At 43.4% G+C, this 19317-nt stretch overlaps 1 protein-coding gene across 1 annotated transcript; it reads right to left on the bottom strand.

Annotated features, from left to right (window-relative positions):
- Positions 1 to 242: 242 nt before the first annotated feature.
- On the bottom strand, positions 243 to 17931 carry LOC138590777 (NLR family CARD domain-containing protein 3-like). The gene is made up of 10 exons (XM_069661134.1): positions 17708 to 17931; positions 16503 to 16613; positions 15879 to 15989; positions 13636 to 13711; positions 13283 to 13508; positions 11250 to 13053; positions 10969 to 11142; positions 1842 to 2009; positions 1361 to 1407; positions 243 to 820 (listed from the first exon to the last, which is right to left on the bottom strand). The coding sequence occupies exons 1-10, from the start codon at positions 17929 to 17931 to the stop codon at positions 282 to 284; spliced, it is 3480 nt and encodes a 1159-aa protein (XP_069517235.1). The 3' UTR covers positions 243 to 281.
- Between the last annotated feature and the right edge of the window lie 1386 nt (positions 17932 to 19317).

Here is a 19317-nt window from a genome sequence, read left to right on the forward strand (position 1 = left end):
AAAGGGTCACCTGTTACAAGACAAACATCACACGTGTTCAAAGTGACGACAGACGAGATGAAATGATTTCCTTCAGGATCAAAGGTCAAGATTTTATTCAAATAAACGACGACATCGTTCAAAATATAACAGAAACACAAATGAATCAAAATCATGAGTTCTTTTTTACAAGTAAATATCTTTGAGTTTTTAATCAAATCAAAGTGATGAAATCAGACTCATTAAAGAGTTTGAGTCAGTGAACAGAGTCAGTGATGTTCAGTCAGCAGAGTTTCTCTCACCTACAGAGACAACGAGGAACCGACTGATCTGAACCAGAACCCAGGATACAGAGGTTCAGTGAAGGAGGTGCTGAAGGTATGGAGGTGGATCAGTGTGTCAGAGGAGACTCTGTAGAAGGACAGAGTGCCAGCAGGACAGTCCACATACACTGCTGCTCTACCAGAGGAGGAGGAGGAGGAGGAGGAGGAGGAGGAGGAGGTGTTTGTGTTTATGTTATTGTGACAGACATAGTAACCTTCATCAGAGCACCTCAGACTCCAGGACTGATCATTCCATCCAAACACACATTTATCTCTGTCTCCTCTCCTCCTGATTCCTCTGTAACTCACTGATACATAAACAATTCCTCTCCACTCGACCTCCCAGTAACAGCGACCAGTCAGACCAGTCCTACACAGCAGCTGAGACCAGTTGTCAAATCTGTCTGGATGCTCAGGATATGACTGATCCTCCCTCACATCTGTCACCGTCCTGTTGTTGTCAGACAGTTTGAGGTCTCTGCTCACTGTGTTTGTGTCCACTTCCAGCTCACAGGCGTCTGATGGAGAGAAGGAGACACAACACAGCTGCAGGTTATCATCTGTTCATTCAAAAACAACTTTACTGACAGTTTCTGAAAGTCAGTCAAACTTAGATTTCATGTTTAACTGTGAATATTTGGCAGCACTGAAACTCAACACTGCAGCTGTAATGAAATGAACAGTTAGTGAACATGGCAGTCAGGATGTGTGGAGCCCAGGATAAGAGCACAATCAAGTGTCAGTAATAAAAGTGCAGCACAAAGAAGCTGTGAACCATCTGCTGTCTCAAACTGTTATAAGGTCAGAGGTCACATGAAGCAGAAAGATCAGAGCTGGAAGAAACACAGTGAATGTTCTCTGCACTGATAATCAAATGTATTGATTCTTTTGATCGGATCCTGCTGTTCACTTTGTTCACTTCGTACATCTTTACAGCCACACCGACAAAAACAGAAAGTTAATCCTGATTGAAATTCATCTTCAGTCAGACAATTACAAACACTGGAGCCCAACATGAGCAGCTGTGTTCTCATGAAGCAAAGTTCAAACACACTCACACTTCCTCAGACCAGGTTTCAGTCTGTGCCGTCCACCATGGTCCAACCTGGAGGAAGAAACCAGATCAGAATCTACTTCATACAGCTTTACTCACATCCTCCATCAGACAGCAAGGTCACCAGTTAGAGACAGAGAGACCGCTTCTGATTCAGCCAGTAGAGCAACATCGTTTGCAGACAACAAAACACCCACAATTAAATTATTCAAATGTACACCTACATTAGATTTCTTCATTTCAGATCCAAATCATTTGTACAGATGTAAAACAAGCTGAGGGACAAAACATGTCTGTCTACCTTCCTGCCTGTCTCTATTTGTGTGTCTGTTTCTCTCTGTCTGTAGGTGTCTCTCTATGTTTTTCTTTTTTCTGTCTTCCTCTAGCTGTTTTTTTTCTGTGTTCCTGTCTGTCTGTCTGTCTGTCTGTCTGTCTGTCTCTCTCTCTCTCTCTGTCTGTCTGTCTGTCTGTCTGTCTGTCTGTACCTCAGTGTCTCCAGTCTGCAGTGTGGATCCTCCAGTCCAGCAGACAGCAGCTTCTCTCCTGGTTCTCCTGGATGATTGTAGCTCAGGTCCAGCTCTCTCAGGTGGGAGGAGCTTAGAGCCGAGGCCAGAGAAGCACAGCCTTCCTGTGTGATCAGACAGCCTGAGAGACTACACACAAACACACACACAGACACACACACACACACACACACACACACGCCCTCGTCATCGTCAGCATCACCCTGGTGGCTGAGTGATCCTTTAGCCTGCATGCCCCCCCGCAGGCCCCGTTCCTCTATTAAAATGTGTCTGATTAATGCAGATCTGTGGGTAACAAGGCTCACATATTAAATGACTTATTTTAAGGGACAGTCTGTCTCTTCTCTTCTACACTGAAACCTGACATAAACAATGTGTTCCTTTAAATGAACTGTGCCTCATGGACTGTTCAGTTATTGGGACTCCACGTCTCTCAGGCCGCGGTGGAGGTCTCACTGTGGTGTTTTCATTGATCGACCTCCTGGTCCAGCTGCTCAGTTTGTTCCTGAGTTCACTTTCTGACTTCTCTCATGAAGCTGGACAGAGCACTTTTAGTTGCTGGTTTAACCTGCACATTGATGATGTCACAAACTGTGGAGCCACTGAATTTCTTAATATCACTGAATCTTTGAACTTCAAGCCACATGTTTAAAGTCCCGCTCACAGGAGGGGTCACACTTTGTTCTCTGGAATAGATATTGATGATATCCGTTGTGAAGACCTACTGATCAGTGATCATTGATGTATTTCCTTTGATCTCTGTGTAATTGATGACCTTTCCTGTCCTAATAGAACACTGCATGCCGGCATCATTACAGCAAATACAGCGACCAGTTGTCAGCACACCTCTGCTGTGATTTTAATATACATCCTCACATGTTGACTTTTTAATGCCGTCTTTTAATGATCATTGCTCCACGTTACTGGACAAAGAGACACCTTTAAAGGTGAGGACACGGGCTACCTGCTGTCAGTGGATAACAGAGGCTATCTGCTGCCTGAGACCTCACTGTCACAGGTCTGAACGTCTGTGGAAGTGCATCACCTACATCTTAAAGATCTCTGGCGTTCTTTTAAAGGAGCAGGACAGGAAGCCTGGACGGATTATTTTGCTAACCTGATTTCTTCATCAAAAATAAATCCTAAGATTTCATGACACTATTTAAATCTTTGTTTCACCACCGCCCTCCACATCACCATGTTTTACTGCTGATGACTGCAATACCTTCCTTTCCTTCTGTGTTGATAAAGTGATGACTATTAGGTCCAATATGCAGCAGAACTGTCAAACTGCAGTTTGTGGCCTCAATAAAATATAAATAATAAATGTGGATACAGATATAAAAATAGCTCTGTATAAATATATATATTTATATGTAAATAAAACTAAACATGGCATGTAGAGGAAAATAACTAATCAGTAAATGAATGGTAACGTAGTGGGCCTGATCAGCTGTTAAACGAGCTACAGCCGAAACAAACTGGAAGGAATCGACCGGCCCTGATCGAGCGCACCTGGAGCAATTAAAAGACACACACAGCATCACAGGAGCAGCACAGCAGGAATCAACAAAGAGCACGTTAACAAAGGCAGCGTTCAGGGAAAGTTGATCCACAGTGCAGGACCGATAATCTACGAAGAGGCAGCCGGTAAGACGCTGAACTTTTACAACTTCAGAGACGGTCTGCTGGAGTGCGTGCTGCTGCTGCGGTGCCGGCTTGAGCTCGCACTAGCTGCGTGTCACTCACAGAGTCTCTGTGTCAGATGAGGTCTCCTTATTGTGTCTGTTTGTTTAAAATCTACTGAATGTGGAATTAAATATATTCAATGTTGTTAATCGTTATCATGCAGAAGCACACACTCAAAAAAACAACGAGGGCATTTGTTTGATTAGTAAACTAGATATATGTTCATATAAAATGAGTTTGTTGTGTTTATGTACATTAAATGATCGGTTCGTATTCGTTGGGAATGACAAATAAGAAATGTGGATTAATTAATTTCTTTAATGTCAATCCAATGAGAATGAGGTCAATCAAATCAATAACTCTGACCAGGGTTAGCTTTTGCGCATGCTCCACGCCCACCGGAAGCTGAAAAAGTTTGTTGAAGCGGGATTCGGATGTGTCATGGATGTGGACTGACCGATCACCTGCCCCTGCTCTTTCACATTATCGTTGGGCATCCTCGATAATAAGGGTAAGTCATTTAAATATATTTATACAAATCTGTCATTGCTACAGGGTGATTGATAAATAAAGACATTTCTCAGTTGGGTGTTCTCGCTCAAACACGTATTTCCTCATTCGTGTTTTTCACAGGTAAGGCTAGCTAAACGTTGCTATATCTAAGTTAGGTTTTCTTTATGTACAACCCAGGTACATTATCTCTCAAAATGTAAAAATGCCTGCCACTGAACCGCGCTGCAGAAAAGTTCATCTGTAACTAGCACGGTCAATGAATTTAGCATTAGCATTCATTTCAGTGAAGGCATTAGCCCTTTGGTTAATGTGTTGCGGTGTACCCATGTCGTAGCCTCAGCCAGGCTAGCACTCTGCATGGGGGAGACACGGTGTGTGGGGGGTGTTCCAGGATTTAGTCGTAGCCATGGTAAGTCAATAAAGTTAAGGTGGTTAAGTTTCTTTAGTCAGTCCTTATAAAGCTCAAGTTATAGCACAAGACGTATCAGCGGACCCGTGTGTTGCGTTTATGCCGAAGTATTAAACCTGTTCATCATGTTTGATGCATCTTTCTATCGACGTTTTATAACGGCTCGTTGCGAGCTCGGCTGAACAGCTGAAATTAACTCCCTGCCGCGGTTCGGAGCTGCATCTCGGGGATCTTCACAAAAGGCCGAGTAAATCCTGTCTAAACCTTTTTGTCACAGAGACGCAACACTCTCCATGTGCAGTATGCACATATTGGCTAAAGGAAAGTATTGGAGGATATGATGCCATGAAAGATGTGATGCAAACGTTTGCTCTTATCAAGCAAACTGGCCTCACTAATTTATTGTAGGTTGAAGTGCACTGTATTTTTCTGGGGAAATAATTACAAAGAAGCAAGATACATTTGTTGTGTCTATAGCAAGTTATTTTCCTCTGTCTGTAACATCACATTTGCACATTAGTGGAGTATTTGGTCTTCATGGGTCACTTAGTTTTCAGATAGCCAGCTCTGTTCACTTTGAAAGAGGAACATGTCCTAAATATATTAGGTGTGTTTGTATGCCCCAGACTGTGCACACACAAGAACTGTTAAATAATGACAAATCAAATGCAATAGTGTTGACCAAAAACGAGGATATGGGTAATTTGATATGTAGTTATTCTCTCTTCATTGGTCGTGCAGATGTAGTGATCAAATGGTTAGTAATTCATTGTACATCCGTCCTGTATTATGTATTCTTGTGATGCTCTAATAGGATGAGTGAAAAGTGCATTGTTTATGTTTTTCAGATTGATAAGTTCATGTGCATATCAACTGCACCTCTGCTGTCTGCATTCTTTGCTGAGCTGGTCCGGTACTCATCACGCATGATGGAGTTTTTTCGACGCAAAGGTGGGGTGGCTGGAAGAAGAATCAGACATCTCATGGTGGCCATCTCCAAGGTTTGTTCCAAAATGGGCAAACGGACTCAACAGGCTCACTAACTCCACTGCACTTAAACAGGCTCCTCTGAGCTGCAGTCACATCTACACCTGCGAGCTGTGGTCTGTCAGCTTAAACACTTTGATTGTAGCAACGATCATAGACTATAAAAAAGGAATTCTGGTGCATTCAGGTGCACCTTTTAAACTCTGAAATCTCCATCACAACATCAAAGCGTGCGAGATTTCATGGTGCATTTAAATGCAACTGGTAAACTCAAATCTAAACTTAAATGGCCATGAAGGTTTTTAAAAGTAGTTTTTATTTTATTTTCTTTTATTAAGATTCATCTGTCGTCACCTTCCTGTTCTTTTACTACAGCTTTTTTTAGTGACCACATTTCAATGCAAAACTGTAGACTCAAATATATTCTAGCCCTCACAATTCCATAAAATCTAAAATGATCAAATTATTAGCAACAATTGTTATCAGCAAAGTCCAGAACACTCTTGTACAGTGACTCTGGCTTTTCTGCCTCTGCATTGGTGACAGCAGCGGCCAGAGGCATTATGTTTTCAGGTTGTGTCCCATTCTTGTGAGTGCAATATCTCAGCACTCTGGTATTATATTTTCGGACTGTCCCTACATACTACATCCCTACAGACTTCATCAGGCGATCATACTGTTCACTCTTGCTTCGGTCAGAGATGGGGAATTAATTGGTAAAATTACAGTGAACTTTTTGGTCCTAATGAAAAACCACCTTGTGTGTGTGTGGTTGCCTCAGTTTGTGTCTGATTTGGTTGAGATTGTGTATCGATGTTGAGAGACCAAAGTATTGTCCTACCACACAATAACCATACTCAACACTTAGAACTTGCAGTTTGTTATGAAGACTGTCTTTTGTCAGGATGACACAATACATACAAGACGAGCATGCATCCTTGTGCATCTACCTGAACGAAGACCATGAGAAACTTGTGAGGGATCACATGCTGAGTTACTTAAATACAATAGGTGTGACGAGGTCACATATACATATTTATTCACTTGATATGTTAAACTCGCAGCTGAAAATAAGGGTGATGAAAATGATATTAGAAGGCAAAACATACATTTTAAAATCCTGAACAGTTAAAGTGTCATTTTTGTCCTTCACCTAATTTGGCATCTGCTAAACACATCAGCGTTTCGATGTCTTAAAACACTGTCATTATGAACCGTTTTGTACAGAGGTTTTTCAAAGTGTTGTGAAGAAAATTATTAAGAAATTTGCATCAAAGCAGCTGCTATATTTTTGATTGTCTGTCACGTACTACATTTCCATGGACTGCAATAATGACTATTGACCTTATTAATGTGATCTTTTCCAGATCCCCACATTGCAGTCAGCACATTTAATATGGTCTTTCCTCCAGTCTCTTGCCACTCTTTATCTAGACTCAGAAAATGCATTTGTCTTATTTTACTCCACAGGATACAGACACAGAGGCCAAAACTTCATGGAGCAAACTGTGATGGGAGTGTATGTCATACAGAAGGAGGGTGCGGAGCCTGGAGATGTACCAGAGGGAGTTGGTGTCCTGATTGAAGGTGTGGAGGTCTTCAGTGGTTTGGAGAGCATTGTGGTTGCTTGTGCTCTGTTATTTGGACTGATGTACTGTTTGAACCTAAGCTGGTGGGTACCAGAGCTCAAATGCACTTTCAAAGTTGTGCATTCTTCTAAATCTGGATGGGTACAGGTTGTCGTCAAAGGCACAGTTCTTGAAAAACAAGCTTCAGGAGTGAACAAGTCCTTGTCCAATCCCTGCAATGCAACTTTCAAACACACTTGAACATTCAAAGTTAGAAGTCATGAACATGTCCAAAAGGACTGCTTCATTTTTTCCTGTTAAATGGATCAACTTAGATTGTTGTCTCTATGGTTAAGTCTTCCACCTCTGTGTTCAGGTGGAGCAGACACACAGCATTGTTTGATATTACTACTTGTGATTTATTTTTTGCAAAGCACATTTGTAGATTTCCTTAAAACGGTTTTGAACAGCATTGTTGAAAAATAGTGATTTGCCAAAAATATTTTGTAGGTTCCAAAGTCTATCGCTGTGTTCCTCTAATTGTTTTTTAAGAAGTTTGCCAAAAGGCACAAAGATATTTTAAGGCTGTTTATTGATCAGTCACAATTATTATTTGGGGAAATGTATTCTACTTGCATTTCTGATTTAAAGTAAAATCTTGCTGCACATACAGTGTCAAACCTTAAATCACAGAATTGCTCACATTTTGGAGCACTACTTGAAAACTGTGTTAACGCCACTACGGTTAGGGTTACACTGCATACATTGCACTGAGCTGAATGGTTCTAAATGTGCCTGTTACACTCTGCTCTCCTTTTTCCCTCTCAGTTGGTCAGCATTGGCATTTGGGTCAGTCATCCTTCAGAACAGCGTGGTTACAATCAGGACTGTTGGTTTGCACGTGGCATATAAGTAGACAGGCCTGTGGGTCGGTGCTAATGTAACTGAAGGGATGAATGGTATTAGATGGTTAAATTAGAGGAAGCTGAGACGAACATGTCAAATGCTAAATGTTAAATAGAATATTGAAATTGTTAAGTTTGTTGTTCTCATGTATGTTGCTAAATGGACCTTTGGTCATTTGATTTAAACGAACGCTTGCTTGCACTATCAACTAAAACAACACTAATTGAAACAATAAGATTGACATTAGTAAAACAGACAAAACCTGAACTTGTTCATACAACAAGGGTAGATTCTGTTGTACTAAACTGCCAAACTTAATGAACTTTTATAAGAGTAACTAAAGACAAACGTTTCAATTCAATTAAAGGGAACTCAATTGAAATAACATATTCATGTGGCGTTAAACCCACAAATCTATGTAATATTCAAATAGCACAATCAAGATAGGCTGATTTTACTTGTTTAGTTTAGATGGAATATAGGTGGCATAATGAAATGATGTTGTAGCGTGAATCGCCTTGAAGTTAATTCTGCATCTTTTTACAAGGTATTCTGAGCACTGGAACAGACACATGCAGAGTCTGTAAGAAGAAGGCCACATGGCCTGAACCTCTCCTGAAGTCCTGAGCCGTCAAGAACGGCCTTATTGTGTACTGGGCCGCAGAACGCCACCAGTATCACCCTGCTGATCCCGTGCTGCACTGAGCGTGTTGAAGAAGCCGAATCCAGCAACCTTTAAGGAGACTTTGCACAAAAGACACTCCCGAACGACGTCTGGCAAAAAGAGAGAGGAAGGGGGTGAAGATGAAGATGATTCAGCTTCCTGCTGAGCCGGAGAGAGAGAGAGATGGAGAAACCCGATTCAAGCCGAATCGGCCACGAGGGACAAAAGCCGTCCTGAAAAGGCCCGAGCGCCAAAAGAGAGCCTGCTGCCACACCCATCAGAGGATCATCAGGTGATACAATTACATCTCCCATGTGTTGATGCTTGATGCTAAATTAACTAGGATTCATTAACATTAAACCTAAAATCTTTTAAAATTAGAATTACTTTTGAATTGCTTCAAAATCTTCCTTGGTGCCTTTTAAACTCTCAACTGCTGAACGATGCATTAGTAATTAAATCCCATTTAATTCTAAAACATCAAAGAAACCAGTCACAGATGCTTTCTACAGTGTGGTCCGTTGTCATTCACTTATTGTTCGTCGTTGTATTCATTGTCCCTGTTTATTTGTTCATTAATATTCTGTTTAGAAGTAGTTAAATAAACCATTCATTCATAAAGACCTTGATCCATGTGATGTGTGTGTATGAAATGGTAAAGTCACTGTACACCATGACCAAGAACCTCGTAGCAACCCTGAGATCAGGAGCCTAAAGTCATTAATTAACTAATTATAAGTTTGCAGGTGATGATGGACTGTTAATTGATTGATTGTTGACTTTGGGCTCACCTTTAGTCACAAAGGGGCGGATGAAGAGGATAATACAGGATTAATACAGATAGTTACATGTACTATAAATAACGCTAAAGGCTTCCAGATTTAAAAAGCTGCAGTGGGCATGAACTTTAGTTGCTTCTAAATTGAGAAATGTTCTGTATTAATTGAATAGCACTGATGCTTAATGTGTATTTTGCAGTGGTTGAAGCGGAGTGTTTCTGTCTGTATTTATAAGCGCATGTGTACATATATTTTTTCCCTGTTTCTATTTCAAAGGTTTTTCACCTGGTTACTGAAAGCTAAATGCTGATCGCTAAATGCTAACTGTTTGACTGACAACAAATGGGAAAGTTAAACATCTTAACTGAAACTAAAAGTCTGAACCTTTCAAAATAAAAGCAGAAAAAAAGACCACTCAAAGCTGCTTTTACACTACATGTCACATTCACCCTTTCACATTCACACACTGATGGCAAAGGCCAGTCTCCAATGAGGATCGATGCACATTCAATTTGGGGTTCAGTGTCTTGCCCAAGGACACTTAGACATGTGTCTGCAGCAGTCAGGGATCGAACCCCTGACCTTCAGCTGAAGAGGCGACCCACTCTACCACTGAGCCACAGCCGCCACAGAAATACCAGTGAACTGAGAACTTTAGTTTCAACTGTTTCACCTCTACTCTTCTTGTCACTCAGCAAGTCGCTTAATCCCCTGCAGTCAACAGAATATTTTTATGACTCTCATGAACAGGACATGAAGAGAAAGCATGGGTGGAGAGGGTCCGTCATGAAGGCCTCTGCTGTGGATAATGTTCTGATGGCTCAGTTTCTCTGTGACCTCCAGAGAACATTGGGTCAGTTTTCAGAGTATGAAGCTGTGAGAAAGAGGGTCAGCACCTACAGGTCTGAGGGCAAAGTGCTCAACCACAAAATGGTGTATTGGTCCTTTAAGGTTGGGAGCGACTCACTGCCTCACCTGAAACTGTTTTAAGGTATTTGTTGTTTTGGTAACGAGTGAAGGTAAGATGGAGCAAGAGATCAGCACACAGTTTGTTTGTCATCAGCAGTGATGCAGCTGCTGTACTGGACTGTTGAGTTTGAAGGAAAGGCTCTTAATTTATTAGTTTATAAATGTTCCAACCATCATCTATTCTTCATTATAGTAGACGTGGGGATTCTTCTCTTTGGACCACTCATGATGGAGTCCAGATGAATATAACTCAGACTGTCTTAGACCAGCGTTTATATATCCAAGTCATGTTACTGAGCCATGAACATAAACACAATACTGGTGACAAGCTCCTTTGTCAGCTGACCCCTTCAGTATGCTATTACAGCCATTTTAATTACAGGGTCATTAAAAAGGACTAAAAAACCCTCAAAGTTTAACTTGTGTTATTCAGTTTCAGCTCCCTCAGTCTAGAGGACTGAGAGCTGAGAACAGAGCTTTACTGCTTTAATATGGCAATGAGCAACAATTTAAACTGAAGTGATTCATAAAAAGTCAATTTAATTATTGATTTATAAAGAAGATATGACCTCAGACCATCATTTTCACACAGCTGCACACTAACCTGAGCGTTTCCAGTTGGCAGTGTGGACTCTGTAGTCCAGCAGACAGCAGCTTCACTCCTGAATCCTGCAGGCTGTTGTTGCTCAGGTCCATCTCTCTAAGACTAGAGGACTGGGAGCTGAGGACTGAGGACAGAGCTTCACAGCTTCTCTCTGACAGATTACAGCCACTCAGTCTAAAGAGGAATCAACAGCACATAAAAGGAAACAATCACAAACAATATTTGTTTTTTCTGAATAAAGTTAAACTACATTTAACATGGAGAATGATGTGTGCACGTACAGAGCTTTTTTGGAGGCTTTGACCACTGGCAGCAGCCTCAGAAGAGCCTCCTCTGAAGCAGAGTACTTCTTCAGGTCAAACACGTCCAGATCTTTCTCTGATGACAGTAAGATGAAGACCAGAGCTGACCACTGAGCAGGAGACAGTTCATCTGTGGAGAGACGTCCTGATCTCAGGGACTGTTGGATCTGCTCCACTAGAGAACTATCATTCAGTTCATTCAGACAGTGGAACAGATTGATGCTTTTCTCTGCAGACAGATTCTCACTGATCTTTGTCTTGATGTACTCGACTGTTTTAATTTGGGTTTGTGAACTACTTCCTGTCTGTGTCAGCAGACCTCTGAGGAGACTCTGATTGGTCTCTAGTGAAAGACCGAGGAGGAAGCGGAGGAACAAGTCCAGGTGTCCATTTGGACTCTGTAAGGCCTGGTCCACAGCACTCTGATGGAGAAGTTTCAGTTTACGTTTGTCTCTAAATATTTTAGAGATCGGGGAAGTTGTTTGTTCTTCTGACATCAGATTGACACCAGACTTGATGAACGTCAGATGGACATGAAGAGCAGCCAGAAACTCCTGAACACTCAGATGGATGAAGCAGAAAACCGTGTCCTGGTACAGTCCTCTCTCCTCTTTAAAGATCTGTGTGAACACTCCTGAGTACACTGAGGCTGCTCTGATATCGATGCCACACTCTGTCAGGTCTGATTCATAGAAGATCAGGTTTCCTTTCTGCAGCTGCTCAAAAGCCAGTTTTCCCAGAGACTCGATCATCTTCCTGCTCTTTTTATTCCAGTGTTGATCAGTCTCAGCTCCTCCACCATACTTCACATTCTTCAGTTTGGACTGAACCACCAGGAAGTGGATGTACATCTCAGTCAGAGTCTTGGGCAGCTCTCCTCCCTCTCTGGTCTTCAGCACATCCTCCAGAACTGTAGCAGTGATCCAGCAGAAGACTGGGATGTGGCACATGATGTGGAGGCTTCGGGATGTCTTGATGTGGGAGATGATTCTGTTGGCCTGCTCCTCATCTCTGAATCTCTTCCTGAAGTACTCCTCCTTCTGAGGGTCAGTGAACCCTCTGACCTCTGTCACCATGTCAACACAATAAGGAGGGATCTGATTGGCTGCTGCAGGTCGTGTGGTTATCCAGAGGCGAGCAGAGGGAAGCAGTTTCCCCCTGATGAGGTTTGTCAGCAGCACATCCACTGAGCTGGACTCTGTGACATCAGTCAGGATCTCATTGTTGTGGAAGTCAAGAGGAAGTCGACACTCATCTAGACCGTCAAAGATGAACACAACCGGGAACTCTTCAAACCTGCAGATTCCTGCTTCTTTGGTTTCAGTGAAGAAGTGATGAACAAGTTCCACCAAGCTGAACTTCTTCTCTTTCAGCACATTCAGCTCTCTGAAGGTGAAGGGAAACATGAACTGTATGTCCTGGTTGGCTTTGCCTTCAGCCCAGTCCAGAGTGAACTTCTGTGTTAAGACTGTTTTCCCAATGCCAGCCACTCCCTTTGTCATCACTGTTCTGATTGGTCCATCTCTTCCAGGTGAGGCTTTAAAGATGTCTTCTTGTCTTATGGTTGTTTCTGGTCTGTGTGGTTTCCTGGATGCTGATTCGATCTGTCTGACCTCATGTTCGTCATTGACCTCTCCAGTCCCTCCCTCTGTGATGTAGAGCTCTGTGTAGATCTGATTCAGAAGGGTTGGGTTTCCTGCTTTAGCGATCCCCTCAAACACACACTGGAACTTCAGCTTCAGGTTAGACTTGAGTTTATGTCGGCACACTGGAGCAACAGATCCTGAAAAAACAAGAAACAAATGATATCAAAGAGTGGGTCCTGCAGAAAGTCTCAACATTGAAGTGGCTTTAGAGCTTTTCCTCCCCCATCAGTTTTATTAAGCTCATTAGTGGATGACAAACAGGATCTGATCCGATATAGATGTGTGCACCATATTTACTTCAAAGTTTAGAAATGTAAACTTTCACTTCTTCTTTCCATCATGTTAAATCTGATCAAATCCTCTTACTGCTCCGGAGACAGTCAGCCAGCTCCTCCTGATTTATTCTCCTCAGGAAGTGCAGAGTGATCTTCAGAAAAGCATCTCTGCTGCTCCTCTGCTCCTCATCCTCAGCATCCAACGCCTCCTCATCCTCCCTCTGACTCTCTAAGCATGCTGGGTAATCTGAACTCAGAACCCTCTGGACTCTCTTCAGCTCGTTCTTCACAAATGTGACGATGTTCTCCTCCAGCAGCTGGAACAGAATCAGACACTGAACATGAATATAAACTGGTAGAACACAACATGTGATCCATCAGTCGATGGTTTAGCATTTCACCTGTAGTTAATGTAGTTCATAGTAAACAGTGTGTTGTACACACCATGAATGTGGAGTCCAGGTCTGTTTGATGCTGCTGGGCTGACTGATCACTGGGAACCTCTGAGCTCTGCTGAACTCTGTGGAGAAAACATCAAGTTTAAGGACCATTAATGACACAGCTGACTGAAGGTGTTCTTACATGACAACATAATGACAGGGCATATATGTAGGTTGTCTAAAAGCACCATTACACCAACATTACCAAGGCCTGAATCCTTGAAGATCATGTCTGAGCTGATTGTACCCTAAGCAGAACAGACTGAGGACTTCCACAACAGAAGGGGGGTCTAATGACAGAAGATGTTAGAGCTGTGTCGGAGGCAGAGATGGACATCACATTGGAGGCTGATAAAAGATGAAGATGGTGACGGATCAGAGGGAGGAGCTATGAGGTCTGATCCAGAGCGCTGGGTCGATGGAAGTGGGTGTCCAATTTTGAGAGACGAAAAGATGGCGCGAGAACAAACCACTGATTTTGTTCACCATTGGTTGTATTACAAAACTGCCACGACATGATTTGCCAGTGATGCAGAGGGACAGAATGGAGGCAACCAAGAATTGTCAGAGTTGGGAGTACAGAAACTGACCGCTCAAGGGATGGATCCAGACATCCCAGCAGGCTCGTCAGAGACCAGTAAGGTAAGTTGGAGGGGGTCTGATGGAGGGATTCAGGGCCAAGTGGTCTTAGAACTGAGAAATAAAGCTGAGGATCCTAGTAATGAACAGACAGGCGGATGGACAAGGATAGAGCGGGAGTCCTCAGTCGGACTGCCTGGGGGCAGGGCAGAGGCCTTCAGGAGCCGAGTGCACCAGCTGGGCGTACGCCTGGGTGTAAGGTTACGTCCAACTTTGAGCAGAAAGTTACGATGGACTTTAAATTACGCCCTGTGCAGCAGTTAGACTAGATGCCCTGTTTGTGCTTCACCCGTGTTTTTCTTTCTTTCTTTTCTTTCACTCCTCGGATGCAGCAGACGTAAATTTAGTCCAGTCCAGGTAAAACAAACGGTAAAGGTAACGTCACATAACTGGAAAGAAAAACACTGTGGCAGCACGTCTTGTTTACAGGATGATCAATGAAAGAGCATTAAAACAAGAGAGAGTCATCCGTGATCAGACAGTGAGCTCATCAATAGGTTTTGATTTGAAAGGCAAGTCCTGTTGCTCTCCCCTCAGCTGCAGCATGTGTGGGACAGAAAGGGGGCGCTGTCCCCGCCCTGCAGGTGCTGACTGAGCTCAGATTTTATGTCAGTAGGGCGTAGTGTTCTTTTCTTTTCTTTAGTTTTGTGTTTTCCATATTTTCTGTCAATTATTTGATGGCAGAAGTTACCGAGTGGAGACATGTGTTGCTTAGCAACATTCACTGCTTTTCGAGTTCACGTGGACATGCATCATATGACTGGGCGCAGCTATGACTGGTGTCAGTTAGACTCGGTGCACTTGGTGTGAATTTGATCCAAGAAGTTGGTCGTAGGAAAAAAGACCAATTTCTTTACACCCAGCTGATGCACTCGACTCCAGGTGGACATACAGTATAGGAGGTTAACCAACAGACTTAGCCTCTCTAGATGTCGGGAAGGATGATAACAAGGTAAGCAGAGCAGGTTCTGTCAACCTGGAGGCCAGAGACGAAGGGGGATACAGTTCTGCAGGCCAGCCATGAGGCTGCTCTGGAGGCCAGCCAGGGAAGCAGAACTGCTCAAGAGGTCTGTGACTGAACCACTGTGGGCTGCTCAAGTAAGTGTGTGTGTGTGTGTGTGTGTGTGTGTGTGTGTGTGTGTGTGTGTTTGTTTATATTTGTAGGTGTAACATTTATCATGTCAGAAACTAAAATACTGTTCTTCCCCATCTTAATGTTTCGATTGTTTAACCGTGTTTCAGATGTCTGTTTTCTTTTCTCCTGTTGTCACTGATTCTGTTGTGACGTTGTTTTGATCAGCGCTGATCAAGGAAACAGTGGTGATGTAATGAGACCGTCACAGACCCATCCTCATTAAGTTCCATGTTTAAAGTCAGCTGCTGCTCTGATTACAGGATGTGAGCTTTCAAACACACTGACATGGTTTCATCATGTTGAGCCTCATCACTGGATTTGTTGACAGGTGACTGTTATACAGGTGAACCCTGTGATGTCACCTCTGAAACAATACACTGATGAGTCATACAACACACTATGAAGCTCTGGACCAGGACACGAGTCTTTTCTCAGCAGAGACAGAAAATAATGAATGTATTTTTTATTCTTACCTTCCATCAGCAGGATGTCCAACTTTAAAGTTAATAAGACCACCCTTAGAACAATCACACTTCATGGACACACAGCTGGGTCCAGGAGAGTCTGGTCTCTTCTTCTGCATCCTGATACAAACAAACATTATTAGTTACAGTGAGCTGTTGTTCACCTGTTCAGCAGCAGGTGTGACCGTCAGAGAGCTGAAGCTGGATAAACTCAAACTCCTCCCTTAACTCGTCTGAATAACTCAAAGTTCTGCTGTTTGGACAAACGATCACACTTTCAAACTAAACAGAAGATCTTTCTTAACGTGCAAAAGACAGTTAAAAACAAACTGGTTACCATATCTGAGACTTTAGGGAAAGTTTAAAACTAAAGAAACTCTGGAGCAAGAATTCAGAGGAGTGTGAGCAGGGCGGTGGTTTAGCTCAGGTGCTGGAGTGTGTGCTCCATGTGCAGAGGCTACAGTCCTCACTGCAGCGGCCCAGGGTTCAACTGCACCTCAGCCCTTTGCTGCATGTCATCCCCACTCTCTCTTATTTCCTGTCTCTCTAAAGCTGTTCTACAAATAAAGACAACATGGCCATAAAATAATCTAAAATAATATTTTACATTAATATTTATTTTATAATTCTTACCTTCCATCAGCAGGATGTCCAACTTTAAAGTCAAGAGGGTGACCCTTAGAACAATCACTCTTCATGGACACACAGCTGGGTCCAGGAGAGTCTGGTCTCTTCTTTCGCTTCCTGTTACAAACAAACAAACATCATTAGTTACAGTGAGCTGTTGTTCACCTGTTCAGCAGCAGGTGTGACAGTGAGTGTGAGTGATGATGGTGCAGTGATGTGAGTGCTGAGCTGTGACATGGAGGAGAGTCATGGACAGTTAGAGATCCTCATCTCACCTCAGAGCTTCATGTTCCCCACACAGAGAGCTTTTAGAGGGAGGGGCTCCCTCCTCTGTGTCCTCACACTGATCCATAGCAGAGCGCCCCCTGCTGGCAGAGCTGTGTCACTACAACAACACTGACAGAGTTCAGCTGCTGCAGTCACATCCAGTCACAGAGACTTTGAGCTTCAGCTGTGGAGGAAACAGAGAAGATAGAGATGATTCACCTTCATCAGGCCACCTGATGTGAGGCTGCCGTCACCTCATCATCACCTCGCTGTCAGTCTGCAAACATCAGATGTACCTTCAGACACCTGGAGGAGGACCCCGCCCCCATCAGGGGCCCCGTTACAACCAACCAGGAGACGTCAGAGCGGCTGCAGCTCAGCGTCAGCAGAACTAAGCAGCTGATCGTGACTCTTCTCTGTCCCTTTGTGTGAATCTCACTTTATTTAATCCAAAATAACAGATGTGTTACTTCAGATGACAGGCGGCCATGTTGTTTTTTATGTCACCTCTAACCACTTCATTTAAACTGGTTTCTGTGTGAACTTGTTTCTGTCTTTGTTCTGCTGAAACATCTCAAGTTGTTCTCTGCAGATCAATAAAGTTTGATCTGATCAAAGGAGCTTTACTGCAGGACTTTGAGCTCATTGGACCTCATAAAGTGATAAAACCTTCAAACACACCCGACAGTTCATTGATTAACCACAATAATCAGCACATTGATCAATAAAGAATGATTACAGCTTCACATAAAACTGTTCAGAAGGAGTAAAGATAAATATAAGCACACAAACGGTAGAGATAAATATATTGCACACTGAACATAATACAATAGTTTCAGTATCCTGCACAAGGATTTATTCAGGACACTTTGTTCAGTAACCGTTTTGCACTTGGGTAAAATGTGTTCAAGAATCTGGATGTGCGGGCCTGGATGGATCTGTACCTCTTTCCTGAGGGCAACAGTGAGAACAGGCTGGGTGTGAACCGTCGGAGGTGATACTTCTGGCCCTGCGCAGACATCTGGTGTTGTAGATGTCTGACAGAGAGGACGGCTGTACATCCTATGATGCTCTGTGCTGACTTCCTGACCCTTTCCAGAACCCTCTTGTCAGCCTGAGAGCTGCTCCTGTACCACACTAAGATGTTGTGGGTGAGGTAGCTGTCCATGTAGCTGATAATACTTTGAGCTTTTACTGCAGCACAGCCTGTTAAGACTTCCCGAACATCACACTGATTCTGTCGTGATTTGTACACTGAACAAAAATATAAACGCAACACTTTTGTTTTTGCTCCCATTTTTCATGAGCTGAACTCAAAGATCTAAGACTTTTTCTATGAACACAAAAGGCCTATTTCTCTCTAAATCTGTGTTAGTGAGCACTTCTGCTTTGCCCAGATAATCCATCCACCTCACAGGGGTGGCATATCAAGATGCTGATTAGACAGCATGATTATTGCACAGGTGTGCCTTAAGCTGGCCACTCTAATATGTGCAGTTGTACTGTATTGGGGGGGTCAGAAAACCAGTCAGTATCTGGTGTGACCACCATTTGCCTCACGCAGTGCAACACATCTCCTTCGCATAGAGTTGATCAGGTTGTTGATTGTGGCCTGTGGGATGTTGGTCCACTCCTCTTCAATGGCTGGATGTTGGCAGGAACTGGAACACGCTGTCGTACACGCCGATCCAGAGCATCCCAAACATGCTCAGTGGGTGACATGTCTGGTGAGTATGCTGGCCATGCAAGAACTGGTGTGTTTTCAGCTTCCAGGTATTGTGTACAGATCCTTCCAACATGGGGCCGTGCATTATCATGCTGCGACATGAGGTGATGGTCGTGGATGAATGGCACAACAATGGGCCTCAGGATCTCGTCACGGTATCTCTGTGCGTTCAAAATGCCATAAATAAAATGCACCTGTGTTCGTTGTCCATAACAAACGCCTGCCCATACCATAACCCCACCGCCACCATGGGCCACTCGATTCACCACGCTGACATCAGCAAACCGCTCACCCACACAACACCATACACGCTGTCTGCCATCTGCCCTGTACAGTGAAACCCGGGATTCATCCGTGAAGAGAACACCTCTCCAAAGTGCCTGACGCCATCGAATGTGAGCATTTGCCCACTCAAGTCGGTTACGAGGACGAACTGCAGTCAGGTCGAGACCCCGATGAGGACGACGAGCATGCAGATGAGCTTCCCTGAGACGGTTTCTGACAGTTTGTGCAGAAATTCTTTGGTTATGCAAACCGATTGTTGCAGCAGCTGTCTGGGTGGCTGGTCTCAGACGATCTTGGAGGTGAAGATGCTGGATGTGGAGGTCCTGGGCTGGTGTGGTTACACGTGGTCTGCGGTTGTGAGGCTGGTTGGATGTACTGCCAAATTCTCTGAAACGCCTTTGGAGACGGCTTATGGTGGAGAAACATTCAGTTCATGGGCAACAGCTCTGGTGGACATTCCTGCAGTCAGCATGCCAATTGTATGCTCCCTCAAAACTTGTGACATCTGTGGCATCGTGCTGTGTGATAAAACTGCACATGTTA

Source organism: Semicossyphus pulcher, unplaced genomic scaffold (assembly GCF_022749685.1).
Source record: "Semicossyphus pulcher isolate SPU_LCO1_2020_fin unplaced genomic scaffold, fSemPul1.0.p SCAF_14, whole genome shotgun sequence".
Classification (NCBI taxonomy): Eukaryota; Metazoa; Chordata; class Actinopteri; order Labriformes; family Labridae; genus Semicossyphus; species Semicossyphus pulcher.